We start from the raw sequence: 27,895 nt of genomic DNA on the forward strand, positions 1-27,895 counted from the left end.
CGGGGCAGGGGAGGGCCCAGGCAGGGCAGCGGCTGTGCCGGCGGCTACGGAAGCGCCGCTCCGCCCGCCCCCAGCCGAGCCGCAGGTGGGGCGGGAGCGGCACGGCAGCGGGCGGTGCGGCTCTGCCCGGCCCTCCCCGGCCGGCCCGGCCCGCGCTGGCCCCGCGCCCGGCGGGGCTGTGGCGGCGGACGAGCCGCGCTCCGCGCCCGCCTCCCTGGCGAGCGGCGCCGGGCGGGCGGCGATGGACGGGCAGCCCCCGGCGGGCCCCGCCGCGCCGCGCTGGAGGCGGCGAGCGACCCCCCGCCCGCTGCCGCTCGCCTGGAGCAAGCCGCGGCCGCAGTCGTACCAGAGCCCCAGCGGAGTGCTCGTCACCGACTTCCCCGTGGAGGACAGGTGCGCCTTCCCCGTGACTCAGCCCGCCGGCACCGGCGGCCCCGCCATGGGATCGGTGTCCAACGGGACCGTGCGGCCGCCGGGCTCCCCCGCGCTGTCCCCGGAGCGGCGCTCCCGGCTGCTCGCCCTGCCACCGGACGGCCCCGTCGGTTCGACCGCCAACGGCACCGTCTCCCCGCCGGGCAGCGGGCAGGGCCGCCGGCCGCGGCCGCCCAGGACAGCGGGGCTGCCCGCGCTGGCCCCGCAGCAGGAGCGGATCGTGTTCGGAGCCAGCGCTCAGCCCCCACCGTGCCCCCGGGTTGGTGAGCCCCCGGAGGAGCCGGGAGGATCTCCCGGGCGCGGCCGGGCTGCCGGGCCCCCGCAGGAGCCGGTTGTGCTCCCCGGGCGCGGCCCCCGGGCTGCCGGGCCCCCGGAGGAGCCGGGAGGATCCCCCAGGAACGGCCGGGCTGCCGGGCCCCCGGAGGAGCCGGGAGGATCCCCTGGACGCGGCCGGGCTGCCGGGCCCCCGGAGGAGCCGGGAGGATCCCCCAGGAACGGCCGGGCTGCCGGGCCCCCGGAGGAGCCGGGAGGATCCCCTGGACGCGGCCGGGCTGCCGGGCCCCCGGAGGAGCCGGTGGTGTCCCTGGGGAGCGGCCGGGCTGCCGGGCCCCCGCAGGAGCCGGGAGGATCCCCTGGACGCGGCCGGGCTGCCGGGCCCCCGGAGGAGCCGGTGGTGTCCCTGGGGAGCGGCCGGGCTGCCGGGCCCCCGCAGGAGCCGGGAGGATCCCCTGGACGCGGCCGGGCTGCCGGGCCCCCGCAGGAGCCGGTGGTGTCCCTGGGGAGCGGATCGGCCGTGGCGGGCGCGGAGCCCCCCGCGCTGCTGAGCACGCACAGCCCCGCGGCGCGCAGGGTGGGCTCGCAGCAGCTGATCCCCCGCAGCCTGGCCGAGAGCCGGCCCGCGGGCCGCGCCCAGGGCCACGAGCGGGGCCTCAAGGCGCGCAGCCTGGTGGAGACCCCCCGGCCGGCCCTGGGCAGCGACCCCGAGGACGAGCCCGAGGGCGGCCCGGGCGCGCTGCGGCGCGGGCTCCGCTCCACGTCCTACCGCCGGGCCGTGGTCAGCGGCGTGGACCTGGACGGCTCCGCCAACTGCAAGAAGAAGAACAGAATGTCCCAGCCCATCCTGAAAGCGGTGGTTGAAGATAAGGAGAAGTTCTCGAGCCTGGGGAGGATAAAGGTAAGGTGTGCTGATAGGTGAAGGTGTTGGCTCCGTGGGAGTGTGGCCCTGCTGATCCTGCATTTCCCATAGATGCTGGGAGTTTTCAGATTGCTTTTTTGCTAACGCAAAACTTTTCATGTGACTGTGAGTTTTAAAAGTGCTGTTTTCCAAGTGAGGTCTTGGAGATGGAAGGCTCTGTTGAAACCCAGGAGGTTCAGAGCCTTTGCTAGCTGCCTCTTGCTCGCCTTTCCTGCTGGATTCTCCAGCTTTCACAGCTGAACCACGGGCTTAAAACCTGTCCCCCAGAAAGGAGTAAACAGGAAAAAAAAGGGACATTGTCTTAATAAAGTCTGTGTGCTAGAATAGCGACAGAAAAATGAACTTCCTCCCTCACTTCTCTGAGACATTACCTTTAAAGTATTTTTTAAAATCGCTGAGTGATTTTTAAATTGATAGAAATCACTTCAGGTGTTTTAATGCCTGAAAGTAAAAGCAGCATGCCTGTTTTTAAATCTTGGTTGTAATCCCTAGGAATTCTGTAGTAGAGTTACATTGAATGTTAATGTATTAAATTGCAAAGAGATACTGATAGTGTTCTTTCACTTATCATAATGTAATATTGTATTTCCTTATTTTAGATATAACTTGTTACTGTATGAAATGTATTCACAGATTTCTGTGTAATGAAGTACATCCAAGAGCTGATGCTGTAGCTTTTAAAATAATTATCAGCTTTAAAGCAGTTTTCAGCCAGTTTGAAATTACGGTAGTGGATGCTTCTGTGAAAACACTGCAAACAGCGAAATAGAAATTGATGAATTTGTCAACAGCTGCAGAGTGTGTTTGGTTTGGTAGTAGACTTAAAACAGTGAGTTAAGTTTAAGATAGGAGGACATGAAACTGTGTTGTCCTCACAGAGTTCTCTGCAAGTGGTGTTTTATGAAATAGACTCTTGGCCCTGGGACTTGTTGCACGAGAGCAGCTGTTTTATTTCAGGGGTTTGTTGTGCTCTCAGAAGGCTCCTTTACACAGTGCTCAGAGTGGTTTTGTTTGCAGAGGGGAAGGGCAGCCTCTCAGTGCTGCGCCTCCGCAGACAGCCCTGGGACAGGGGGATGAGCCGAGTTCACTGAACCCCTCTCCAGCCAGTGCAGTCTGTTTTTGAAACACAGGGAAAATACATCTAAACAAGGCATGAGAGAAATGAAACTAGTGTAGCTTTTCACTTTCTCTTGTGACACAATTGTTTTTACTGAACTCTTGTCCAACACATGAAGTTTACAGATTAGGCCCTGTTGATTTGGTGCCCAAGTCTTGAATAAAACAGACATTCTTGTTACTGTGATTATTTTGCATTCTCCTCCTTCTAACATATCTCTCTTTTCTCTTAAAATTACCTGCAGAAGATGCTGAAAGGACAAGGGACGTTTGATGGGGAAGGTGAGTCCTGTTCTGTCCAGACTTGCTAATAACTCCCAGGGGAAATGATCTTCAGGATCGTTTTGCTCACTTCCTTTGTACGGAGTCAGAGACTCAGTACCTTCTTTTTTAGTAATGCAGCTGAGATTTGGGACTATAATTTTGGCATTAGACCTGCCTTAGGGCTATTTTAAAGACTATGAAGTGACAGACTAAAAAAGGTGTGTCAAGGGCTTCTTTCCTGCATAAGCTCCTGTCCCTCCCCAAACCGGAGCTGTTGGCTGTGTTTGCCTCAGCCCTGACAGCTCTGTGCAGTTCCACAGTTAGCTCCTCCAGGTGGGACTGCCCTCCTGCCTGTTCTGGGGCTGTGCCCAGGTGCAGGACATTTGATCCATCAGGGGTTTGGGCCCTCCCTGCAGCACACACCTGAGTCATATACCCTGGGCTGGGGGGTCACACAGCTCTTTGTGCCTTCTCATCAGCTCGGGGTGCTGGGCTCAGCCCTTGGGCTCTGTAAGCATTTTCATTTCTTGCTGCTTAGGCTTCAGATGTAAGTGTCAGGAAAACACTGTCTGTGGAGCTGTATTTTTGTGGTACTTGTTAATTCTGGGTTTGCCAAGTTTGCTGCTTTTCCTGATACTTCAACAAGAAAACATCTATGATAAGTCCACAGAAGTTCTGTTGTAATAACTGCTACTCTCGTGGCTTTTCCCTGTTTAATGCCTCTTTGAGGTCATCTCAGCTGTGTTACCTTCCTCTTGTTTCTGTTTTCAGAGCTTCCCACTGTGTTCTCTTTGCATCATCCCCTTTCCTACTCTTTATTTTTATCTCTTCTCACGCTATCTCCTGATGATGTTTTCTGGATTCTCTTCAATGGTCCCATCTGTCTGGGGTGATACCAGCTAATAACGTTCTCTGGAATGCCTCCCACAATTGAGTTGCTGTGACAGTTTCCTCAGTTAAAAGTGTATAAACTCGACAGGCCCTTCCCCAAAGTTGCTCCAAGGGCCACACCTGGTCTGAGCAGGTGGGACAGACCCACCCAGCCAGGTGAGGGGCTGCAGGAGTTGGGGCCCTGCCTGGAGCAGCCAAACTTCCACTTCAGTTCCCCCTTCTCTTGTAGGGGAAGATTGGATGTTATCCAAAGCCTGGCCCACCTAAAAGTACCTTTCAGAGCCTGCCTGCTTAATGGCTGAGTTGGCCTGTGGGTTTTTGTGGTGTAGAATTTCTGTCCTTGCTCATTGCTGTTGCCAGGGGCGTGTGGCCAGGGAGGTTGGGAAGCAATGGGAGCGCTCCATGCCTGTGTTCCTTTGCCACTGATAGTTCTCAATTAATGATGGCACAACTCAAATACACCAGGAGGGTATTTGGTCTGAAGGTTCATAGATCTCCTGCTTACTCAGACAGGCTTTGTCTTTTAACTTTCTATTTGGAATAGTTCTGACCTCAGATCTCTGAAACTGGGAAACAGTGAAATGTGAAGACATATTTAGAGTTGACAGAAGAAGGGGTTGAGCAGTGTGCTTTTTCTGGACATGAAAATAGTGAGACCTGCACTCAGTGGCTGCTCCACTGACACACAATCCTGTTTTCTAATTGCTGGTTAATTACAGAACTGGGTACAGCAAACCAAGGAAGAAAAAATTGTTTGCTATTTTTTTTCTTGACAAAGGCCACATCTGTTCTTTAATTCGGTCTGGGAGGATCTTTGGGTACAGTGATCCATTGTCACTGTACTGCACCATTGTCCAGCCCAAATCAGTTGCTATCTTTGTCTCGTGGAGTGTGAGCAGCACAGTGACACTTTGGTTTCTTCCATTGTTTAAATGTTAGTTTAAATTTTTATGAGACCAACTAAACTAACTTTCTAGCAATGACTGACATACTGTTGTTATTTGACAGAAAATGCTGTATTATATCAGAACTATAAGGAAAAAGCTCTGGACATAGATTCTGATGAAGAGTCTGAGCCCCAAGAGCAGAAGTTGGATGACAAGGTTGTTTTTCACTATAAGCCCCTGAGGTCGACGTGGAGCCAGCTCTCTGTGGTGAGTTGTATGGCCAGAGACAGCATCTCAGGGTGGGTTGAAGCAAAGTCTTCTCTTACTCGCCGCTGGAGTTTTTGGCTGAAATTTGTCATCATCTTTGTCACTTTATAACAACGACATGGAGGTCCCAGTCAGTTACTGGTCTTTGTTTCACATAAAAAACAATGAAACCAAGTTCATTTTAGAGTCCTGTACTTGGCAAAGACACAACTTTACTGATTCATTTAAAAAAGAGTTGTGTGAGTTCACTAAAAGGGTGAATTATACTAAAGAAAGGCTTCAGTTAGTTTCAAACAAGTTGCTGCTGAATTGTTCTGTATCACTGCACAGCAGCTCTTAGGCTGGCTCGAGTGCAGATGTTTAATGGAAAGCGTTTTGAGAAGTGCAGAGCAGAGCTGGTGGTGCTGTGCTGTCCCTTGCACAGGCTGGGAAGTGTCTGCAGGGCCTTGGCAGGGCAGCATCGTTAAACAAAGTGAATTCAGCTCTTCTGCTCGGGGCTGCAGTCTCACTGCCCTCCCTGCTCATAACCTCACAGATCACTGAGAGCAGCTGCTACTGCCACAGCTCTTTCCCGTACATGGGATTTTGGGACTGAGGGAACCATAAAAATTCTGAACCATTTCTGTGCCTTCTGGAGGGATATCCCTATAATGAAGGGTTTGGGGTTGTTTTTTGTTAATGTAACTTGTAGGATGTTGTAGATGCTCATCTCAGGCATTAGAGAGATTATGCCATGACAAGATCACCTGGAGTATTTGACCATCGGCTCTGTATATCCCAATAAATGAGGGATTAAGCCTCAGGGAGCGCCCCAAAGGCTGGTTAGATGGTCTGATTAGCAGAGCTGTCTTACAGATGCTGATGATCCTTTGCACTTGAAAGTATTGAAAGATGAATATCTCTGATTCAGTAATTATAATGAAGGCAAGACAATGTGGGTTTGTAAATACGTGCATAATTTTCTTTTTCCAACAATCAGATACTTAAAATACAGTTCATTGGCTTCATGTTGCAAAAAAAAAAAAAGTGTTTATAATGAAGTCAAATTGTTTTTTTCTGCCTTCTGGGCAAACTAGCAGTTAAATGTTCAACAGCTGAGGTATTTTGGAAGGAACGCTATTTAGTAATAATAATGATAAGTTCAAAACACTAATTTGCTTTTAGACAGAAATAGCATGAGGACCACCTCAGGAGGAGAACTGTGCTGTGCTTCACTTACAGAAACCAGCTTGTTCTTTACTGCTCCTCACACACAAACTTGTGCACTGTCTGTATTTGATTTGCAAAATTGGAACTGGGGATTATATGGGAGAAGGTGGTGCATGGAGAAAACAAAATCTGGGAATGTGAGACTCATAGTGACTGTGTTTATAACTCTGGAAAAATTACATGCTGTCAATGTGTATTAAGAAGTTGAAAAGTGAGTCTGGAGTTGTTGCAGGAAGTCAGCTGGAAAATGTCAGTCCTGGGTTTCAGCACATGCTAGGAAAGGAGGAGGAGAATGCCTGTGGTGTTTGTGAGCAGTGCCTGTGCTGGGAAAGTGAGGGCAGGGGCAGAGGATCCCTTCTGTCTGCAGGAGGCTGCCCTGGCAGTGCTGCAGCTCCCACCACGCTGTGCCTGAGGGTAGTGCCCTTCAGGTAGGGAGTGCTCAGATTCTTCGTGAGAACAGTGATAAAAAGGGTGTTTCTGTCTTCCTGAAGTGAATTCACACATGTTGATCTCAGATGTGACTGGTTTCTCATTCATGTAAAATTCAGATGCTGTGAGTGGCTTTAGGGAGCCACTCACAGGTCACTGTGCAGGGCCACCCACAGGTCACTGCCCAGGGCTGCCTGCCCTCCGTGGTACCGGCCCAGACCCCTGGTGTGACTCTCTGGGGCTTTCAGGGCTGATGTCTGCACCTTTCTCTCCCTGTACTAAAGGGCTTGTGGTCACTTTGGCTGTGGTGCAGCCACTTAGTAGATTCCTGTTGAGTTCCCCCTTTCAGCACCTCCTCATTTTGGAGGCACTTTTTGTCCCTGAATGGAGTTCACCTGTCCTCCTCTCATCCTTTGCTTCTCACCTCCATGGTTGAATCAGTCATTGCTGAGGAGAAGCCAGTCCAGTGTTGGTAGTAGTGATGTTGGGCTTCTTCCATTCCTTCTGATCATATTCTTAGCTCAAATGAAGTTTTTGTTTGCTTAGTATCACACATGTGATGTTTTTTTAGATTACTTCAGCTTAAACATTTTGGACACATCAAAAGTAGGTATTGAATTTTCTTTGGCAGAAATGGCCAGAGCAGTCTCCATATCTGGGTCTCTGTCTTTTGGAAGTGTTGCTGTTGGTGGGGAGTGTCAGGCTGGGCCCTTGGCTGTGAGTTCCTGTGCCCTGAATTGCTGTGTGCTTAGTGGGACACACCCGTGTGTGCCAGCTGCAGTTTGGAGCAGGAATTCAGCAGGTGCCCATGGAGCTCCCTGCACTCTGGCACTGTCTGTGTTAACAGGGAGCACTGAAATCTGGGGGATGTGTTCCTAGCTATTTCCTGTGCTGTGTATTTTTAGAAAACTCTTCCACGGCATCCAGAAAAAAGTTACATTGCACCTTTCAGTGCCATTGCACTTCCTCAGGAATGCTCTGAAGCTTTCAGGCTCCTGATTAAGATGTACTTTAATTGTTAAATAAAAAGCCATCTAATTAGCTCTTGCTCAGCATCCAGAAGTGTCTGCTCGTGGTGCTGTGGGGGTCTGGGAGTTGTGTTCCGTAGGCTGGTGGCTCCCACACTGGAATGTTGCTGTAACTTCCACAGGCATTTACCTGTGACTCTGTGCTTTGGTGTGCAGACCAGAGTGTGGCACCTCCTTATTCCTGCTGCCCAGCGTTGTGGGGCCTGCTGTGCAGGTGTAAAATGAGGAATAATATATCCTTTAAAATGCCAGGGAGCAGGTGGAGCAAGAAGAGAAAGCTGTTGGTGATAGCATATTAGGAGAAGACTGACAGAAATGGGTGTGGGTCTGGTGTCTGTGATGTGCCTCTGCTCCACAAAGAGAGCAGGGCTTTCCACATGTGTGGTGCTGTGCCCTTTCCTTTCCCTTGCCCTGGTGTCCCTCCTGATCTGGGTCCTGTGTTTAGAACTCCTGTAGAGCCAGGCCCTCCTTGGTGCTTTGCTTTCTAGGTTTTGATAGTCCTGTCTCTCTTTTTAATCCCATTTTCCCACAAAAGGTATTAAAACATCGATTGATTTGTCTTTTCAGGTGAAGAAGAACGGCCTGTCAGAAGCCATCAGCCAGGAGGAAAGGAAGAGACAGGAGGTACTCTGTGTTTTGGGGCTGCTGCTCAGGGCTGCACTGCACGCCTGCCTCAGAGCTCTGGTTGTTGATAAGAGTTCATTGCTTGCCTTCCTGCTCTCCAGTGAAGTCTCCTCTCTCCCCAGGGAGAAAAAATGGGCCCAGAGTGTGCTGAGGTGCCTGTGTCCATGCCAGGGGCTTCTGGGCTGCTCCAGCCTGGCAGCACCAGGGTCGCTGCTGTGCCAGGGAAGGGGTGACAGGGACTCCGGCTCACAGAGGGGAAGGAAATGTGGCACAGGAGTTTCCATAGCAGTGGGGAGCAAAGAGCAGCTTTTACAGAGCTGTACCTACCCCTGTGGGCAGTGCTGGGCACGGGGTGTGCCTGCTGGAGCCCAGCTGGTCCCTGAGCCCTGCAGCAGGGCAGGGGCTCCCTGATGGCAGCAGCAGCATCAGGGTGCTTGTCTGTTCTCTCTGCCCTTTGTTCCCTGTGTCCTCTCCATCCACTTTCCCTTTCTCTTTGCTCCTTGTGTCCTCTCCATCCACTTTCCTTGTCCCCTTTGCTCCTGTGTCCTCTCCATCCACTTTCGTTTTCTCTTTGCTTCTTTGTCCTCTCCATCCATTTTCCCTGTCCCCTTTGCTCCTGTGTCCTCTCCATCCATTTTCCCTGTCCCCTTTGCTCCTTTGTCCTCTCCATCCACTTTCCCTGTCCCCTTTGCTCCTGTGTCCTCTCCATCCATTTTCCCTGTCCCCTTTGCTCCTGTGTCCTCTCCATCCATTTTCCCTGTCCCCTTTGCTCCTGTGTCCTCTCCATCCACTTTCCCTGTCCCCTTTGCTCATTGTGTCCTCTCCATCCACTTTCCCTGTCCCCTTTGCTCCTGTGTGCTGTCCCTGTGCTGTGCCCCCGTTCCTCCCTGCAGGGCTGTGTCCCAGGGAAGGGGAGCTTGCCAGGCCTGGCCAGGGCAGCTGTGTCCCTGCAGCTCCTCCCCAGGTGTGTCCTTCCCCAGCAAGCAGGGCTTGGCTAGGAGCCCTGCAGCATTACCAATCTGCCCCAGTGCCTTCTTTCCTCTTCAGGACATGGCTCAGCCTCCTCCTGCTGGGAAGCTTTTGAGACAAGGCATGTATTTCAGTGATATCCTTTAGGAGGCCTTAGTCAGTGTTTCCTGGAGCCACACTTGCATCCTTTCAAAAAGAACAAGTTCTTTGGATTCCTTTTAAATGTAAAGTCTTCAATGTTACCAAAAATTTTTTTCATGCCTGAGGGCTTTTAATTTGAATTTTAGAGGCCAGTTCTTTCAGTGGGAGCCTAAATAAATATTTTTAAGCTGTAGGTACATTACCAATTCATGCTTTTGCTGTATTTCTTTTAAACTGCCTTTTATCCATGTATTCTTTATCCATTCTTTGAATTGCTTTTTAGAGCCTATTAGATTATTTTATAGTTATATACATTATCACTGCAGAAAAATATATTTGTTTGTCTTCTGCCTTGATTAATGTCCATGTCCTGTCTTCATACACATCCCATCTTTCAGAATCTGTTAGTGAGATGGGTATCTGTGCATTTTTTGGCTAAAGAAAACGTGTCTCAGACTGGTTTGACCTATTTTCAGTAGGTGTTTCCTTGCAAGCCTGAGGTCCCGTGTGTGTGTGTAGCAGCTGCAGGGTGCCCATTGCCCCCTGAGAGCGTAACTGTCCTTGGGGTTCACACATCCCCTGACCCTGCTCTGTGCAGAGGAGCCCCAGGGTGGCTCCAGGTGCCCCCAGCAGTGCCCAGCAGGCACCAGGGAGCTGCCCCAGCCCCTGGCCGTGTGTCAGGCACCCTGCTCTGGATTTTGTTCTCCGCAATGTGTTGGGCTCAGGGTCAGGTGATTCTCTCTGCCTGCCTTGCACACCAGGAGCAGAGTGTCTGCCCCATTCCTGCTGTGCTGGTGACTTTGTTCCCAGCCTGGCAAGAGCTCCACCAGGGACCTCAGCCTGCTCCCTCCAGCCTCACTGCTGTGCTCTTGGGGTCACACCTGTGTTGAATTCTCTTCCATCTCCTGTTTGCAGTTGCATTGAAAACTCTGAATATAGACTTGTTAACAAAGACTTTTTTCCTAGTATTAAATAACTTATTTATAATTAATGATGCAACTATTATAGAGATGAATATTTAAGTCATAATCTCTAGCTTACATCCAAAACTTTGCTTTGCACTCCTGCTCAACATTTTCTTTTTGTTTTTAAGGAAAAAAGCCCAGTCACTAGTAAGTCTCTTATTTCCCCCTTCACTTTGCAGGCAATATTTGAGGTGATATCTTCTGAGCACTCCTATTTGCTGAGCCTGGAGATTCTGATCCGGATGTTTAAAAATTCCAGGGAACTGAGCCTCACAATGACCAAAACAGAGAGCCACCACCTCTTCTCCAACATCACGGATGTTTATGAAGCAAGCAAAAAGTGAGTGTGGCATTTCTGTACTTACCAGAGCTGTGCATCCTTAAGCATAGCAGCAGGTTTCTCTTTGGATGCTGAGTTATCCATTTTAGTTGTGAGCATTTCTTCCCAAACTCCTGCTGGTTTGCAGGTGGGAAGTGCAAGTGGCAGAGATCTGCACAGCAGTGTGAGCAGGGCTGGCCTGGGATTGGTGTCTCTGAAAATGGGAGGGAAGGGAACCACAGAGTGAATCATAGTGGGAATCAGCATCCTTCAAATGTGAGCAGTTGTGGGCTAAATGCTGCTCAGGCATTCAGACCTGCTCCTTGCAGGGCATCAGATGAAGCTCAGTGTGCCCTGCTGAGCTGTTGAACTGGAGCTGGAGTTCCATGCTTGCCCTGCAGAGCTGGCTGGTGCCAGGTGGTGCAGAGGTGCTGTCCTGAGGTGTGCTGTGCTCTGGGACTGTCACTCACGCCTGTGTGAGCACCAGGGCCTGGCTCTGCTGCCAGGGCCATCTCTGGGACCATCACCCACCCCTGTGAGCCCCAGGGCCTGGCTCTGCTGCCAGGGGCATCACTGCTCTGCTGCTTTGGGGCACATTCCTTCAGTCTGCAGCCAGGCAAACAGACACTGCAGATAGTGCCTAGAGAGGAGGAAATGGCAGATCTTACAAGATACAAGTGCATAGGAGTCTTGTTGCTGGCTGGTAATTACTGCCAGTGTTATTTAATCCAGGACATGCATATGTATGTGCTCTCAGAGTACTTCACACTCTCTTTCACAAAGTTACTGGAAGTGGCTTGGCTTCCTTGCAATTTGTTCTGTTCACAGCAGCAGGTGGATTATGTATTCCACATAACTAAAGCATCAGACTGTCTGTGTTGCTTTTCCTGTCCCTGATTTGCAGTCTGCAGTGAGCACAGTGGCTGCAGTGGCTGGTGAAGGTACTGAGTGCTCGCAGCTGTGGCTCTGTACAGCTTTACATGGATCTCTTTACCCGTGGAACAGAGAAATATTGGGCTCCTTTCAGAAAAGGGCTGAGGGTCGAACAAGGATTCTGAATGGTTTTTTATTTTGCTCCCCCTTCTTTTGTCCCCTTTGTGAATTCTTTAGCATTAAACCCTCATTTACCTTGGTGAAACTTGTGAAGGTCCATGTCCCCAGTCACAGTAAAGTCATTTCTTGGCTTTTTTCTCTGAGACACCACAGAGTCTGTGGAATTTAACATCTGTTGTGCAGCAGTTTGACTTTTGTCTTCTGAAGTTCATGCAGCAGCAAGATCTTGTTTTTTGGAGGCTGATGTGCTGTGTCAAGTGCAAACCCAGTTCAGGAGCTACAGAGCAGGAGAATGTTTGGGTTTGGCTGGGGACCCTTCCTTTCTCCCTCCCTACCCCCGTTCTTTGTCTCTTGCAGTTGAGCTCTTTTGTCAGAGGCTGGGGTTGTGTGGCCCCAGAGCCACCCCAGTCTGGTGGTACTGGTGTCAGGGAGTGCAGCTCATCAAAGGCTTCATTTTCCAGGAAAAGTTCCTTTTACAGGTGCTCCTTACACAGTGGGAGTTGTGAAAGTAAAGGACAATGGGGATGGGGAGAGCAATGCTCTTAGGGGAACTCTAACATCCCTTTTGATTAATAGTCTTCAAAGGAAGTGGGAGGGAGAGGAAAGAAAGGGATGGAAAAATACCACATTAGCCTACAGTTGTAATCTTATTCTTTCTTGTGTGTGAAGTCTCATGGTTTTAGAACTTGGATTTTTATGACTTGGGGTAAAATCAGAAGTCATAACTCCTTTTTAAACCTAAATGAATACATAATTTATGTCCCAAGTTTTGCAATACTGTTAAACTAAAACAAAACTGTGTGCTGGCTTTGAGCAACGTCATTTCTGTAAACAATGGAAGTGATTTTAAACCAGATACCAGCTTGGTATCTCCAAACTGCTGCTTTCTGTTTTCAAGGGGTTTCAAAGTAACAAAATCCACCTTTTCACTTTAAAATGGTTCTGCTGGTTTTTAAGCAGCCTTTGCCTAGTACAAAACCTGGGTATTAGTGTAGTTACCAGTGGTTTTGGTTGCTGGGACAAAAGATTGGTGAGCTGAAGAACCTGTGCTGATGAAAATACTTCATAAAAACCTTTATTTGAAACTGCTTAAAGCCTCTGTCTAGGAACTTTGACTTGGAACACGTTTAATGGAAACTCTCCAGTAACACCAGGATGGGCCTGTAGTGCCTGACAGGGCATTCCTGGGGAACAAAGCTGCCTTTGTTGGGAGCAGAATGCAGAGAGCAGAGACTGTCTGTGCCTTTGGGAGCTCCCTGGAATGTCTGTGGCAGAGGAGTGGGGATGAATAACCTGTGCAGCACCTGCTGTGTGTGTTTGTGGGAGCTCCTGGAAGGTGGCTTCAGAGAGCTGGAGCTCATTGACCCTTGTGTGATGTGCTGGAGCTCTCACTGGTCAGGGCTGTTGGGCTGGGCTGCGGGGATGCCAGGGAGCAGCTGAGCCAGGAGTGAGCCAGGAATGCAGCCTGGGAAATCTCTGTCAGGTCAGACAGCTCCCCAGGAGCCTCTCTGGGGAAAGAGGAGTCCCAGGAAAATTAGGGAATTTTCTAATTTTTTTTCTAATTTTCTAGTCTTCAGGAGCAGTTGGTCTGCCGGGTCACATCCCCAGTTTATAGGAAGAATGAAAGCTTTAGCATTTGTGCCTTCTCTGCCATTAGACCAGCAAAAGGCAGATGATTCTGTGATACCAGAGCAGCATTGGCAGAAGAAGATCCTGACAAAACCATTTTAACAGATTCTGTCAGGTTTTAAACTCTGTTTTAGTCGCAGAGTGACAGGATTGAGCACTCTGGTTGTGCCGGGTTCATGACTTGCAGACATTCCCATTTCGTGTTCCCACAGCCTGGGGCTGGGCTGGGCACAGGGGGCACGCAGGGGGCACACAGGCTGTAGGGCCAGCTGCTCCTGCCGGGCCCTTGCCCAGTGAAAGGAGCTTTGTGGGCTCTCAGTCTGCAGGCCCAGGTGTTACATTTGTGTGTGTAGCAGTAATGTGTGTTGGCTTCCATTACTGAGACTGTGGGAACTCAAACTGATTTCACTTCTGCACTTTAATAACCCTCTCTCCAGCCCTTTTTTATTTTGATTCAGCATGAAGATTCTATGGAAATAAGACTATTTTTCCTATTTTCACTATTTTAAATCCCCCTCCCCTTCCCTAGAGATGACAGTCATGTTGCAGATGTTCAGCTTCTGTCCCTGATGAGAAGGTTCAGATTTGGAGAGGTTAATCAGAAATCTCTGAAGTTATCTCAAGGTGGCAGTTGTTACTGTGGTAACAGCTGCACATATCACAGCCCCTATCTCCAGGGGAAGAGGCTGAGTTCTGCTTGCTGCCCTCCCCTGGTTTCTGTCCCTGCTGGTGCCAGCAGCACCCTGGAGCTAAACCTGCATTTTGAATTTGGCCCTCGGCCTTCAGGAGTGCTGCAGAGTGGATGGTTCTTTAAACAGTGTAAGGACAAGATGAGGGAAATGAAATTCTGTCCTACAGTGCTGTTTGACTTTCTCTGAATTGGATCTAACTTTAACCAGAAAAGTCCTGGATTTAACAAAGAGATGTTTGAAGTAAATCCTTCTGACATTCAGCAAAAATAGCTGCACACATCACAGCAAACTTCTTGTTGGTTAAATTGAATGGAATCATTCCATCCCTCAGTCTTGAGCTCTATGGCAGAATCTATCCTAAAATTGTAAGTGAAAGGGTTTATGATGTGTCTGGTTCACTGATTGTATCCAATAATTAGCAGGTTGCATATGGAAAACTACAGCTTTTGATTCAAACTTGGATGCAGGATTTCCTTATGGGACATATTGGGAAGTGGGACTTTGATATACTGCTCCTGTTTGTCTCTCTTTTCCCTTTTTTCTTTTCTTTTTTTTTCCTGTCTTCTCCTCTCCCATGTCTTTACTGTTCTTACAGGGACTGTCTGTCTGATGTCACTGATGAAGCTCCAGATAAATTCTAAAGGTGGAAGCTGTGGCCCAGCAGGGTCCAACACCTTGTCAGTGTGCCATAGCACTGCAGGAAATGTTGGATTTCCTCATTTCCTGAGCAAAGTGAATTGGCAGCAGTGGGAGGTTCTCCCAGCCATAAACATGTCTGAGCAGAGAGAAACAAATCCCAGTGTGGGATGGGGCTCTGCTGTGCCTCCTGAGACACTGCAGGCTCCGTACTTACAGGCTCTTTTTTCTGTAATTTTATGATTTGTGTGCCCCTTGGGGCTGGCCCTGGCACTGAACCCAAGCGCACAGGACAGGTCTGTGGCAGCTCAGGATGTGCTGTGCCCTGGAGGGGCTGTGTGGGGGACAGGAGGTGCTCAGGGCTCTGCCTGCTGCAGTGACAGGGCTCTAACAAACCCTGCCCAGTGCTTGCAGGCTGAGCCCTGTTAGTCAGCCAGTCCATCTGCACTTCCCGTGTCAGAACACCACAAAACCCAAATCCAGACCAAAATCCACTCGATTGTGGTGGCTCTGCTGACCCACCGAGAGCCTGGCAGCCACCCCGTGCAGCAGCTGCTTCTGAGCACACCTGGAGAGTGCCTTAATTTAGTTAAGCTCTGTTGCTGCACACACTCGGCTGCTGCTCAGCCTGTTCTGCTCCTCTAGCATGTTTGAGGTGTGTTTGTAAAGCAAACTGTGGAGAGCATCACTTGAAAAAGGTGCCAGATTTGAAGAGCCAGTGTTAGCGATAAAAAAATTGAATAAAGGGCTGAAATTAAATAAAGCAGATTTCAAAATATTGGAGCTTAATGTGAGCTCATGTGTTCTGAGTATTTCCTTGATATTTTCTGTGCTGTATGAGGATTTTTGTATGAACTTGTTGCCTGCAGGGAGTTGGGGGTTCTTGCAGTGAATGCTAGTGTACAAAGGCTTCAGCCAGGGCAGCATTTCATGTGTGAGGGGTGAGCTGCAGAGCTGCTCTGTGAGCTGTTCCACCCCAGCCGTGGGCATTTCCAGTGGGCACCAGGGAAACCAGGGCTGCTGCTTTGGGAGTGTTGGGAGTGCAGAAGGCAGTGGGAGGCATCCAGTGGCCAGACTCACATGTGGGACAGACACAGCGGGGAAGCTGTCAGAGCAGCATGGTCAGGGGAAGGGCCAGCTCAGGATTTGGGGTTCTGTGCCCATTTTCAGTGCTTCCAGTCCCTGTTTGGTTCCGGTGGAGGGCTGCAGGAGCACTGTGTCCTGCTCCACCACCACATGGCTCAGAACCCCACATACCTGTATTCCATCGAGCACTTCTGGTGCTGTGCTGCCTTTAATTGCAAGAGGAAATGTGTTTATGTGTGTATGAAGTCGCTTCATTTCTTTTCCAACCCTGTTTCTGGAAATTCTGGTCTGACCAGCTCAGTGATGCTGTTTGGTTGTGGCATGGGGGAGTGGGAAGTGGCTGTGCAAGTGCTGCTGCTGAGCTGCCAGGGGCCGTGTCCTGTGCCCTGGGGCTGTGCCCTGGGGCCGTGTCCTGTGCCCTGGGGCCGTGTCCTGTGCCCTCGGGCCGTGTCCTGCCAGCACTGCCCTCGCTGCCCTGCCAAAGGAGGGATGGCCTCGCCCTGTCAAGGCCAGCCCAGCTGGCATGGGTTGGTAACAGGGCTGTGTCAGGGGAATGCTTTGAGAGGAAGATGCTGTTTGCATGTGAAAGTGAGCAGTGGATGTTAACCCCCAGGTTCTTTGAAGAGCTGGAGGCCAGGCACCAGAACAACATTTTCATCGAGGACATCAGCGACATCGTGGCGAGGCACGCGGGCTCCACCTTCGACCCCTACGTCAAGTACTGCACCAACGAGGTGTACCAGCAGCGCACCCTGCAGAGACTGCTGTGAGCATGGAGAGCCCTCTGCAGGGCTCCCGGGGCTGGGGGGCTCTGGGTGCACCTTTTGGGTACCCCGGTTTGGGGTAGCTCCCAGCCGGGCTGGGCTGGCCCTGCTGGGCACCTCCTCCTGCCAGGTCGTGGCTCACACTCCCCTGCCTCTGTCAGTTCAGTGTCACACAGTGGGACAGTGGCCCTCCCTGTGTGGCACACCTGGGTCTGCCCTCACAGTCAGGGGTGGCAGCTCCTGAGCTTTGATGTCAGTGCTGGGGCTGGTGGATCTGAGAGAATAAAGCTCAAGGCTGGGGTGGTCTGACTCCTGAAAATCACATTCCTTTTTATAAAATCATGGTTTATTTAAAATGTAGCAACTCACAAAATCGTTTGGGAGAACATGCCATTGAATTGTTCCATCCTCTTTCCCCCAGAGCCACAAACCCAGCGTTTAAGGAGGTGCTGTCCCGGATCGAGTCCCACGAGGATTGCAGGAACCTGCCCATGATCTCCTTCCTCATCCTCCCCATGCAGAGAGTCACTCGGCTCCCCTTGCTGATGGATGTGAGAGCACCTGCTTCCCTCTTTCCTGCTGCTTGTTCTCACACTGTTAACATTATCTCAGTTCTGGGTCTCTCCAGTCTCTTCCTGCCTTCTCCCTTACAGTGCTCCTGGGCTGTGGATTATGGATTCTTGCTGCATTTTTTGCTGACTGGGACTGGGCCCTCCTGCTCCCCCATTCACAAGTTAAATACTTGGATGTTCTAGTGGGGAAATTGTACAGTAAAGGGTCAGAATGGTTCTGAAACTCAGGAGGAACCAGGCCAGGAATTGCATGTAGTGCTAGGATTGAAATGAACCCCGCAGCTCAAGTACAAGACCTGCTGTCCTGTAGGATGGTGAGGGCCCTTAGGCAGGGAATACTCTGGGAAGCTGAAGGATGGACTCCATCCCGAGGGAGCTGTGTGTGAGTGGCACTGAGCTGTCCCTCCCTGTGCAGGGACTCAGCGTGATGGGGGTGCCATCATGGTGTTTGTCAGGCAGAATTCACACCAGGAGCTGGGGTATTTCACTTAAGGTGCCAGGACTAAGTGAGGAGCTGGATCACCAGCAGGAGTGCAGATTGTGATCAGGCTCAGATTCCAGCACTGGTGGGAGCCACAAACAGAACTGATAATTTTGTTTGTATATTTTTAAATTGAGCAATGAGTAATTTGATCACCTGGACAGTTAGTTCATTCATGGGTATTGAGTTCTCTCTTCTCTGCAGTATGTTTCTAGGTAAAAAATGGAATAATAATCTAGTATTCCTGCACAGTGTCACTGGGGGTGCCTTCCCCTTCTTGGGTTTTTTTTTCCTATACCTCCTTCCCCTCTTTGGCTGAAATAATCTAAACAATCAAATCTAGCATTTTTTTTCCCACTCTTTCAGTTTTGTTTTTTGTATAAATCTCATCTTGAGAGGTTTTTCATTGCTTTGTTCCCAAACATTTGCAGGGAGGCTTTCCTCAGTGTGACTGAGTGACCGGAGTTCCCTCTTTATCTCAGTCCACAGCTGTGATTCAGCTCCTGGATTTCAGTTAAGATGTGAAATCTCTGTGGGTTGCAGTCTGTGCTGCTTGGTCCTCTGAAGTAACTGATGTTTTGTTCCAGACTATTTGCCAGAAAACTCCCAAGGATTCAGCAAAATATGAGAACTGCAAGCAGGCTCTGAAGGAAGTCAGCAAGGTATGCTGTCAAGTCATTCCTGAGTACTTCCAGGGAAAAATGGATGTTTTCCATGCATAAATACTGCATTGTTGTATTTAAGGAAGGGCACTGGGGATTGGGTTTGTGCAGAATTACTGCCTCCTACTTGGGAAGGGATCCCAAAGTGGATGATACTGTGGGGATTCTGGGTTTGTGGGGGAGCAGTGTGGCAAGTGAATCCAGCTGGGGGGAAGGTGTGTGTGTGGAGCTGATCATCAGCCTGGGTCAGAGCAGTGCCCTGCTCAGCCAGAATGGGGCTGGAGAATCACAAATGATGGGGTTCCTGTGGGATCACTGGGGTCAGGGGGAGCTGGGAGCAGTGCAGTTACGGGGCCAGGCCTGGTCACTGTGGCCCTGAAAACACCGTGGTGAGGTGGATGTGCTCCTGCTGCCTCTCTGCCCTGCTGGGGTGTGTGCCCCTGCTGGCTCTGTGCCCCAGCAGTGTCTCTGTGCCCTGCTGCCTCCGTGCCCCAGCAGTGTCTCTGTGCCCTGCTGGTGTCAGTCCCCCAGCAGTGTCTCTGTGCCCCAGCAGTGCCACTGTGCCCTGCTGGCTCTGTCCCCCAGCAGTGTCTCTGTGCCCTGCTGGGCTCTGTGCCCCTGCTCGCTCTGTCCCCCAGCAGTGTCTCTGTGCCCCAGCAGTGTCTCTGTCCCCCAGCAGTGTCTCTGTGCCCCAGCAGTGTCTCTGTGCCCTGCTGCCTCTGTGCCCCTGCTCGCTCTGTCCCCCAGCAGTGTCTCTGTCCCCCAGCAGTGTCTCTGTGCCCTGCTGGTGTCAGTCCCACAGCAGTGCCTCTGTCCCCCAGCAGTGTCTCTGTGCCCCAGCAGTGCCTCTGTGCCCTGCTGGGCTCTGTGCCCCTGCTCGCTCTGTCCCCCAGCAGTGTCTCTGTGCCCTGCTCGCTCTGTCCCCCAGCAGTGCCTCTGTCCCCCAGCAGTGCCACTGTGCCCTGCTGGCTCTGTCCCCCAGCAGTGTCTCTGTCCCCCAGCAGTGCCTCTGTGCCCCTGCTCGCTCTGTCCCCCAGCAGTGCCTCTGTCCCCCAGCAGTGCCACTGTGCCCTGCTGGCTCTGTCCCCCAGCAGTGCCTCTGTCCCCCAGCAGTGCCTCTGTGCCCTGCTGCCTCCGTGCCCCAGCAGTGCCTCCCAGCAGCAGCAGGCTCCTGTGCTGCAGGCCCTGCTCAGCCCTGTCCCGTTTGCAGCTCGTGCGTCTGTGCAACGAGGGCGCCCGCAAGATGGAGAGGACGGAGATGATGTACACCATTAACTCCCAGCTGGAATTCAAAATCAAGGTAGGATGAGGAGCGTGGTCCTGACCAGCCAGGACAGAGAACAGGGGAGCATCACCAGCATGGTCATGACCCACGGTGATTCTGGAAAAGTGAACTGTTGTGGCACGACAGAAATTAAAACTTTTGGTCAAGTATTTTAATTTTGTTAGAAGGTGATGCTACAGCACAAGGGATTTTGAATAAATACTGAGTGTAGAGTATTCTTTGCTGTAAAGATAAAACTGCTGTGAAAATTTTGGCATTAGGAGAGAGGCCAAAGGCTGCTGCTCACTGCTCAGATTTGCTTATGTACCCAATGGGAAAGGTGTGCCTGGGAAAGCACTTCCAGGCCAGGGAGGGATCCAGGGGTGTTTGTCCTTCCCCTCAAGGGTGGGATATCACAGGTTTCTATTAAAAACTTCCTGTACTATCACTCTTTTGTAGGAAACACCAGCAGACCCAGTCATAGGTAGGGGAGGTTTATTAGACTTTGTTCAAGTACATTTATTGTTTCTATTCAATGTTTGCTGCAATCCCATTTCTGTCTTTGATTTCTATAATTCATGTCTGATACCATTACACAGTGGGGATTCTTTTGACAGGAGATTGTTTCATTATCAGGCATGTAGTGAGTGGAGGTTGGTTCATGGTTTTAAAAGCATAGCTCTTGAAAGGCCCTGGGTCAGGCTTGGGGCAAATGCTGCCTCCAAAAAGACGTTTTCAACTTGCCCAAAGTATTTTTATTCTCAAATATTGTCTAAAAATTGATAGAAATAATATTTGCTTATAGCAACAGCAGCAACAAACAGAGCACTTCTGGGCAGGTGACACCAGAGCATTTCCTGATGGGTGGTACCAGACTCCAGTCTTGATGAGTCCAGCCCAGTGTGGGGGCTGAGCTGCTCCGAGGTTCCCTCAGATCCCAGGAGTGCCTCGGGGTCTGGGGTCCCTCTGTCCCTTATTTATCCCTCTCTGCCCTGCCCATCCCTCTCTGTCCCTCGGGCTCTGTGGCTCCTGGGTGACCCCACCTGCCCTGGGGCTTTGTCTTTCCTTCCTTTTATGTGAGATTTCCCATTTTGCATCCAAGCCCCAGCCCTGCAGCCCCTCAGGCCCCAGGGCAGGGGAGCCCAGCTCTGGTTCAAGGCATTTTTCACTTCTGAGAGCCTCTTTTCTGCAGCAGGGACATGGTGCATGTGATTTGCTCCTTTGGCAATTCAGGAAAACTTAAACCAAGCTGTCTCTGGAAGAGAGTCAATTAGGAAAATGGGATGAACTCATTTGGAGTACAGATTAGAGGAATTTTTTGTTCATCCTCAAATAGAACTTTTAAAAGTATTTTTTGCTTGTAAACCAATCATCATGGGACTGTAATTCTGTTTTATGGCCATTATAAATTAGTTAAAGTATTTCTGTTCTTGCCCAGTCTCACAGAGTTTTGGAGATTTGTTTATTATTTAGTTGGATGTAACTGTGGAGAGCTTCATGGGAACCAAGGGAAGTGACTCAAACCTCCTGGTGCTTGTGTACATGGCTGAACTGTGGAATTCAATTTTTAATTAAGGTTCAGCAGTTTTTGTTCTTAAATTTTGCATCTTTTGCACAAGAGAAGCTGTGGGGTTTGTTTAGGGAGTCGGTGTTTGTTCTTCCAGCAGTGAGGTCTCAGTCCCAGCACTGGGTTTGGGTTTGGCTCAGCAGGTACAGGCAGGCTGCAGTTGGCTTGGCCAGGGATTTACAGAGACAAAAAGCCAGCTCATGCAGAATGGGGGAGGCAGCTGACAAACTGCATGAAGGGATGTTGTTTAAAGTGTGTGAAAGGTGCTTCAATGGAGGGAAAACAGGCAGCTGTGCTCATCACCTTGGTCTGCCTGGACCAGCACAGTCCCACATCTCCCTCCCTCCACCTTCCTGGCCCAGAGGGACAAAAGGGCCTCATGCAGGCTCTGTCTCCTGCAGCTGGGAATGATTTGGGTTCATGAAGGCAAGGCTTCACATCAGGCAGCTCCGGTCCTCTGCTGCAGCTGCTGCAGGTGTTGGCCCTCAGCTGGGGCAAAGGGAGCTCCTGCCCCATCCATGAGCTGGATAAAGACAGGAGCTGTAGGATCCCTCATCAGCACTTTGAGTAAAGCCTGACAGGCAGCTGGGACCCTTCAGGAGAACAGCAGGGCCATGGAGGCCTTCCCTTGGTGCTGCCAAGGAGGGCACACAGAGGTGGGAAGGAAGGAGGCTGCACTCCCAGGTGAGGAGGGTTTGTTTGTGCACCCTGCCCACCTGTCCTGGTGACACTGGCACAGAGGGTGTCACCTCTGCTCCCAGGAGAGCCCTGAGGTACCAGGGACACTCCCATGTCCCCTCTTTGCCGTTGACACTGGCACAGGGGGTGTCACCTCTGCTCCCAGGAGAACCCTGAGGTACCAGGGACACTCCCATGTCCCCTCTTTGCCATTGACACTGGCACAGGGGGTGTCACCTCTGCTCCCAGGAGTGCACTGGCGCAGGGAGTGTCTCCTCTGCTCCAAGGGGAGCCCTGAGGTACCAGGACACTCCCATGTCCCCTGTGCTTCAGGAGCTGCTCTCACCCTGCAGACACACTCCTGAGGTCAGGCTTTGCTCGGTGCCCTCAGGAGCTCTCACAGCCTGTTCCAGCCCCGTGGGAACAGATCAGTCAGGTCTGTTCATTTCTCTTTTCCATGAGCAGCAATGACAGGTGCCCCAGTGATTCCCAGGTATTTGCAGCTGCTACCTGTGTGTTGTAGCAACGATGCAGTCCCTTGAACTTTGGTAACCTCTTTGTGTTTGTAATCTCTGAGCTTTGAGTTTATTCAAGCATTTTTCCCAAATAGATTGTACTCTGTTGTCTGTTTTTAATTTTTTTTTTTAATTGGGAAGGATTACAATGTGATTTTCTTGCCTTGCAGCCGTTTCCATTGGTTTCCTCTTCTCGGTGGTTGGTGAAAAGGGGTGAATTAACAGCATATGTAGAGGACACTGGACTTTTTTCCAAAAGAACCTCTAAGCAGCAGGTGTACTTCTTCCTCTTCAATGATGTCCTCATCATCACCAAGAAGAAGAGGTAAGAGCTTCCCCAGTATAAAACTGTTTTTGTGTTCAGTTCTCAAATCACAGTGACTTTTAACGTGATCCTGGCTGTGGAATGAGTTCAGGAGTTATTTGAGTCTCTGCCATGGGTTACCAATAACAAGTAACTGCTTGTTAAACAGGATTTACTTCTGGCAAACACAGTTAAGATTCCAAATTGTCAGAAGAATTAAAAAGATGGTTCTTTATGCCCTAGCAAAGACACGTTTGGGAAGGATGAAGTGTTGGGGCTGTCCTTTCCCTGCACACTTGCCAGGACTGCAGGAGCATGAGGCTCCCCTGATTTCATTAGCAGTGCTGGGGTGAGCCCTGCTCCCACCCACAGCGTTTCCATGGATCCACAGCATGGACAGAAATGTTTGTTGGACTTGGGGCTGAATGTTTGTGGTTTTCCTTCAGCAGCTGAATCGCAGAAGATTCTTAACATTGCACCAAGACACCTCTCCTGACTTGGAGCTAAAAATGGGCATTTCTGAGGCTGCACTCGGGGCTTTACCAGAGTTCATCTCCAGCCCTGGCTCTGCCCTGGCTCCATTGCTGAGCTGTGCCTCTGACCTGCTGGAGATGCTGCAGAGGAGGGAGCCCAAGGGCTCTCCAGTCACAGGGCTGCTCCCCAAGGCTGGGCAGGAGGGGACACAGGGATTTGGCATGTATGCAAGGCTTTCAAGAGGGATAAAAATCTGCTTTTCCCCACTGCCCAGATTTTAATTTATTGGGAATGTTTCTTCTGCCAGTTGTCCTTGTAGCCCCTGCTGTGTGTAGATGCAATCTGATTTTTTTTTAATCATTAAAATGCCATAATTCTTGCCAAGCACTAATGCAGTGTCCTGAGAGGAGCAGTCAGTGGCAGCAGGAGTGGGGATGCTGGATCCTGAGGACAGGCTCAGCCAGGGGGCTCAGGGAGGGTCAGCCCAGTCCTGCTCACACAGACCTGGCTGTGGGCTGGGGCAGGGCCTGGGCTGAAATCAGTGCAATGTTCACCCCCAGGGCTCGTGGGAAATGCACTCAGTGCTTCTACTTGTGCTTGATCCCTGCAGCAGCAGTCTGATCCAGCGGGTTTGTGGGATGGAAGTGAGGAGTGGGAAGGATTTGTAGAGGTTTATCTGCTGATTAATTAGTAAGAGGTTCTGTTATGATTAGCTGTGCACATGTACAGACTAGTTGATTAATTCATAAGAAATGCATTTATTATTCATTGCATAAATGCATAGACACATCTCTTTTTCAGACACAAGATTCCCATGTAGTGATGGCAGCACTCCCAGCTGGGATTGCCTGTTCTTCCTTTGGCTAAGGAGTTATTTAGACTAAAATACTGAACTGACTTCTTTAAAAAAAAAAAAATACACCTCCAAAATTCCCAAACTTACCCTAAAAAACCAAACCCCAGTCAACCCATGCCCTGCTTCAGGGCATCTGGGCAGAATTGGTTCCATTAGAAGCATGTTGTGTGTCCGTCATTTGGGAGTGCACAAAGTCATTGTGCAGAAAGAGCCCAAAGCCCTGTCAGTGTTTATTTCCCAGAACCCCGGTGAAAATGTCCGAAAATGTGCCCTGGGAGCCCAGCTGGGGCGTTGTGTTACCCAGAGCTCTGGCAGAAGCTGCTCACCCCTGTGCGGGCTGGGAGGAGCTGGAGGAGCCGTCCCCTCCGCGGTGCCGTGGCTGCCCGCGGCCCAAGGGAGCGGGGATCCGAGCCCTGACCCGGCTTTTGTTCCCTGCCTGCCCCGCAGTGAGGAGAGCTACAACGTGACCGGCTACTCGCTGCGGGAGCAGCTGCTGGTGCTGCCCTGCGACGGGGACGAGCCCGGGCCCGGCTCCTCTCCGGGCAGGAGCGCCCCGGGGATGGGCAGGAACGCGGCCTCCCACCTCTTCAGGCTCCTGCTGCTCTGCAACCACGCCGGGGACCGGGTGGAGATGCTCCTGGGAGCGGACACGCAGTGAGTACCGCGGCTGGGGGGTTTCTGCACCTGACTGTGTCCGCAGGCAGCTCCCCCTGCCCCGCCCACAGTAGTACATGTTCATTTATTTATTTATTTCTATTACCTCTTCTGGGTTAGTAATTTAACCTGCTGGGTAAGGCCTCGATTAGGGAGGAACTCTGCCTGCAGAGGTGAGCGTAAATGTGCCTCGGGCAGGTTCCTGTGGGGGCCAGCCCTGTGCTGGGTGCCTCAGCCGAGGGTCAGTGCTGCCAGGGGCTGTCACCGCGGGGCTGTCACCATGGGGCTGTCACCGCGGGGCTGTCACTGCAGGCACAGCACCAGGCTGTGGCACACGAGTGTCCCAGGCACAGCCAGAGCACTCTGGGCCCTGAGCAGGCGCTGGGATGTGCTGATGGTGGATGGAGCAGCAGGGTTAGAGCAGGAGCAGCTCTGCTCCTCTCTCTGGGGCGCCCTGAGGAGTGCCCTGCCTTAGAAACCTGTGCCTGCTCTGGGATGTGCATGTGCCATAGGAGTGCCCTGCCTTAGAAAGCAGCAGCACCCAGTGTCTGCTCTGGGATGTGCATGTGCCATCAGCTTCCTCACGGCCTCCCAGCGCTGAAAGAGTTCACTTGTTCTGGGGGAAGCTGGAGGCAGGACAGAGACATGAAAGGGAGTGCTCCAGACATGTCCCTGCCTGGAAAAATCGATAGTTTTAGGTTGGCTTTCAAAGTTTAGAATAACCATGAAAGGAACTGAAGATCATCAGTGCTTTCTATTAAAGATCTCATTATGAAAGCAGGAGATGATTCAGACTTGTTTGGAAATGCAATTTTATTGGGGAAAAATGCAGGACATTTTTAGTTGTCTGGGCTTTGTATGAAAAGACATTTTGTTCTGCAGACTTATTATTGATTTGTTCTGTGCTGTTTGCAGTATAAATAGCAGTCCAGCTGATGATCATTGCTCAGAGCAAGAGTCTGAAAAGAATTCCTGTATTTTAAGTTACCTATTTTTATAGTCTTATCTTTTGAGAAGGATGGGAGGAGAATTTCCAAGGCCAAACAGTTCAGAATAGTTTTGTGCAGGTAAAACTGAAATGTTTTCTCTGAGCCAAAGATTTTCACCATCTCCTGTGGCATCGGGTCCTAAGGAGAAAAGCACCAGTGTTAGGTGAGAACTTTCTATGGCCCTGGGAAGAAGGCAGAGCATACACAGGTGCTGGGTTACTCACAGGGGCTGAAGGGAGAGATGGAGGCACTGGAAGAAGCAGGGGCAGCCTCAGAGCTGAGCATTCTCCAGGACGTGAGCTGGGACGTGGTTGTGCTTTGCAGGAGTGACAGAGCCCGCTGGATCACGGCGCTGGGCCAGGACAGCGACAGGCAGCACACGGACAGGACCAGTGAGTGACAATGCTGGGGCTCCTGGGTGCTCTGCAGGGCACTGCCCTCACTGGGGCTGGGCTGCAGCCACCCTAAGGCAAGGGGGAAGGTGTAGAGGGGAAATGTTTTAAATGAATGGTGATTGTTGTGGTAAAAGCCCTGTGACTGGTGTAACTGAGCCTGGCTCTCTCCTTCCCCAGCCCTGGCTCAGGTGGAGACCATCAGGACGTACACAGCCAAGCAGGCCGATGAGCTCTCTCTCCAAGTCGCCGATGTGGTTTTGGTTTATCAAAAAGTGAATGACGGTGAGTGTGGATTTTGTGTCAGTAACCATTTGTCACCTCTGCAGGGGGATCCAGCTACAAAAATGTGTTTCCTATTAGCACAGGGCTGCAGTGAGTAACAGTTCAACTTCCAAGGAAAACGTGAGCGTTTGGGTTCAGGTTTCTAAAGGAAGCAGCAGCTGTAACCAGCTGTAGAACATGGCTGCTGGCCAGTATTGGCATGGGAGGTGTCCACAAATAGGAAATTGAGTTTGTCTAAAACCACAGAGCTCAGACATTCTAGCGAGTGCCAGGGTTGTCCAAGAGAAACAGCCCCAGTCTGTCGTGCCATGGCCTGGGCTCTCCTGCTGCAGCTCTGGCACAGGGTGCTTGCTGAGGTTTGACACAGGATCCTGTGTCCCAAGATCACTGTGGCTCTTGCCCAGACCTGCCCACAGTGGCACTGATAGCACCAAGTGCTGCCCAAGTCAGTACTTGAGGGACTAAATTCTAACTTGCTGTTGCTCAGTTACCTGTGAAATCAGAGATTCTGTCACTGTACTATAGCATTACTTCAAACTATATTTGAATGACAAAGACAGCGAAATTGTGCAATGCTTTGCACATACTATTTTTTACCTGGTCTGGCTGGATTGCAAACACCTGCCAAAGCTCTCCTGACCTGGGGCATGATCCCCAGTGAAGGCAGATGCAGAATGCCCCTCAGTGCCCCCAGGGCAGGGCAGGGTCGGTGCAGAGGTGTCACTGCTGTCCCTCCCTGCAGGCTGGTACGAGGGGGAGCGGCTGCGGGACGGCCAGAGGGGCTGGTTCCCCTCAGAGTGTGCCAAGGAGATCACCTGCAGGGCCACCCTGGACAAGAACATGGAGCGCATGGGGCGCCTGCTGGGGCTGGAAACCAACGTGTAGCCGTGCCTCAGCCAGCTGGGGCTGCTCGGGGACAGCAGGGCCACAGCCCAGCAGCACCTGGACACTGGGCATCCCTGCTCTGACAGCTCCGGGCTGAGCCCCGGCCCAGCAGCAGCAGCACTTGCAGCAGTGGCTGGGCACTCCTGCAGCTCCTGCCCAGCTCTGGCCTCTCTAAAGGCTGACCTACCTCTCCAGGGCAAGTCCAGGGCTGGCCCTGGCCTGGCACAGGCACAGCTGGCACCACCTCACGAGGACTCTGCAGCTCCATGAGGCTGCTCAGCCTGCTCCAGGTTCTGCTGTGGGCAAAGGATTTCTGCAAGCTGGATAAAGGCACCACCCTCTGCAGAGCAGGTGCTGCTGCTCCCTCCTAGCACAGGTATTTTGCTGCAGAGTCACAGGGATTTAGTGCTGGCAGTGGGGCAGTTGTTTATGGCTTCCTCGGCTGTTGACTGAGGTCTTGCCTCACTCAGTGCTTCTGAACAGGGGTGATGAGAACGTGAACTGCACCCACTGCTCTGGGAACAAACGCACTCGGGGCTGAGCAGGGTTCAGGGCAGGTGGCTGCACACAGGTGGGAGAGTGTGGATGTGGATGAGAAAAACCCTCTGTGTTAAGGACCAGCTGCTGACTCAGCAGTGTAGAAACGAGGGGACAACTTGTACTACCAAGGCTTCCTTCTGTTGCCTTCCCCAGCCTCTGCTGGTTTTTATGTAAGATGCTG

The 27,895-nt window shown here is 51.5% G+C and overlaps 1 protein-coding gene across 1 annotated transcript; it reads left to right on the plus strand.

Moving 5' to 3' along the window:
• Positions 1 to 241: 241 nt before the first annotated feature.
• ARHGEF26 (Rho guanine nucleotide exchange factor 26) lies at positions 242 to 27,330 on the plus strand. The gene is made up of 15 exons (XM_058030939.1): positions 242 to 739; positions 1,145 to 1,606; positions 2,989 to 3,025; positions 4,907 to 5,052; positions 8,286 to 8,342; positions 10,597 to 10,757; positions 16,446 to 16,598; positions 17,018 to 17,147; positions 18,237 to 18,311; positions 19,522 to 19,611; positions 22,506 to 22,660; positions 24,417 to 24,623; positions 25,937 to 26,004; positions 26,185 to 26,289; positions 27,032 to 27,330. The coding sequence occupies exons 1-15, from the start codon at positions 242 to 244 to the stop codon at positions 27,172 to 27,174; spliced, it is 2,487 nt and encodes an 828-aa protein (XP_057886922.1). The 3' UTR covers positions 27,175 to 27,330.
• The last annotated feature ends 565 nt before the right edge of the window (positions 27,331 to 27,895 follow it).

The sequence above is a fragment of the Melospiza georgiana genome, chromosome 10 (genome assembly GCF_028018845.1).
Source record: "Melospiza georgiana isolate bMelGeo1 chromosome 10, bMelGeo1.pri, whole genome shotgun sequence".
In the NCBI taxonomy this organism is placed as follows: domain Eukaryota; kingdom Metazoa; phylum Chordata; class Aves; order Passeriformes; family Passerellidae; genus Melospiza; species Melospiza georgiana.

What these genes read in the sequence shown, in the direction of transcription:
- ARHGEF26 (XM_058030939.1), top strand. Translation starts at nt 242, where the DNA reads ATGGACGGGCAGCCCCCGGCGGGCCCCGCCGCGCCGCGCTGGAGGCGG. An exon ending in GATCTCCCGGGCGCGGCCGG is followed by an intron (nt 740 to 1,144) that starts GCTGCCGGGCCC and finishes GGGCCCCCGCAG; the next exon opens with GAGCCGGGAGGATCCCCTGG. An exon ending in AGGGACGTTTGATGGGGAAG is followed by an intron (nt 3,026 to 4,906) that starts GTGAGTCCTGTT and finishes GTTATTTGACAG; the next exon opens with AAAATGCTGTATTATATCAG.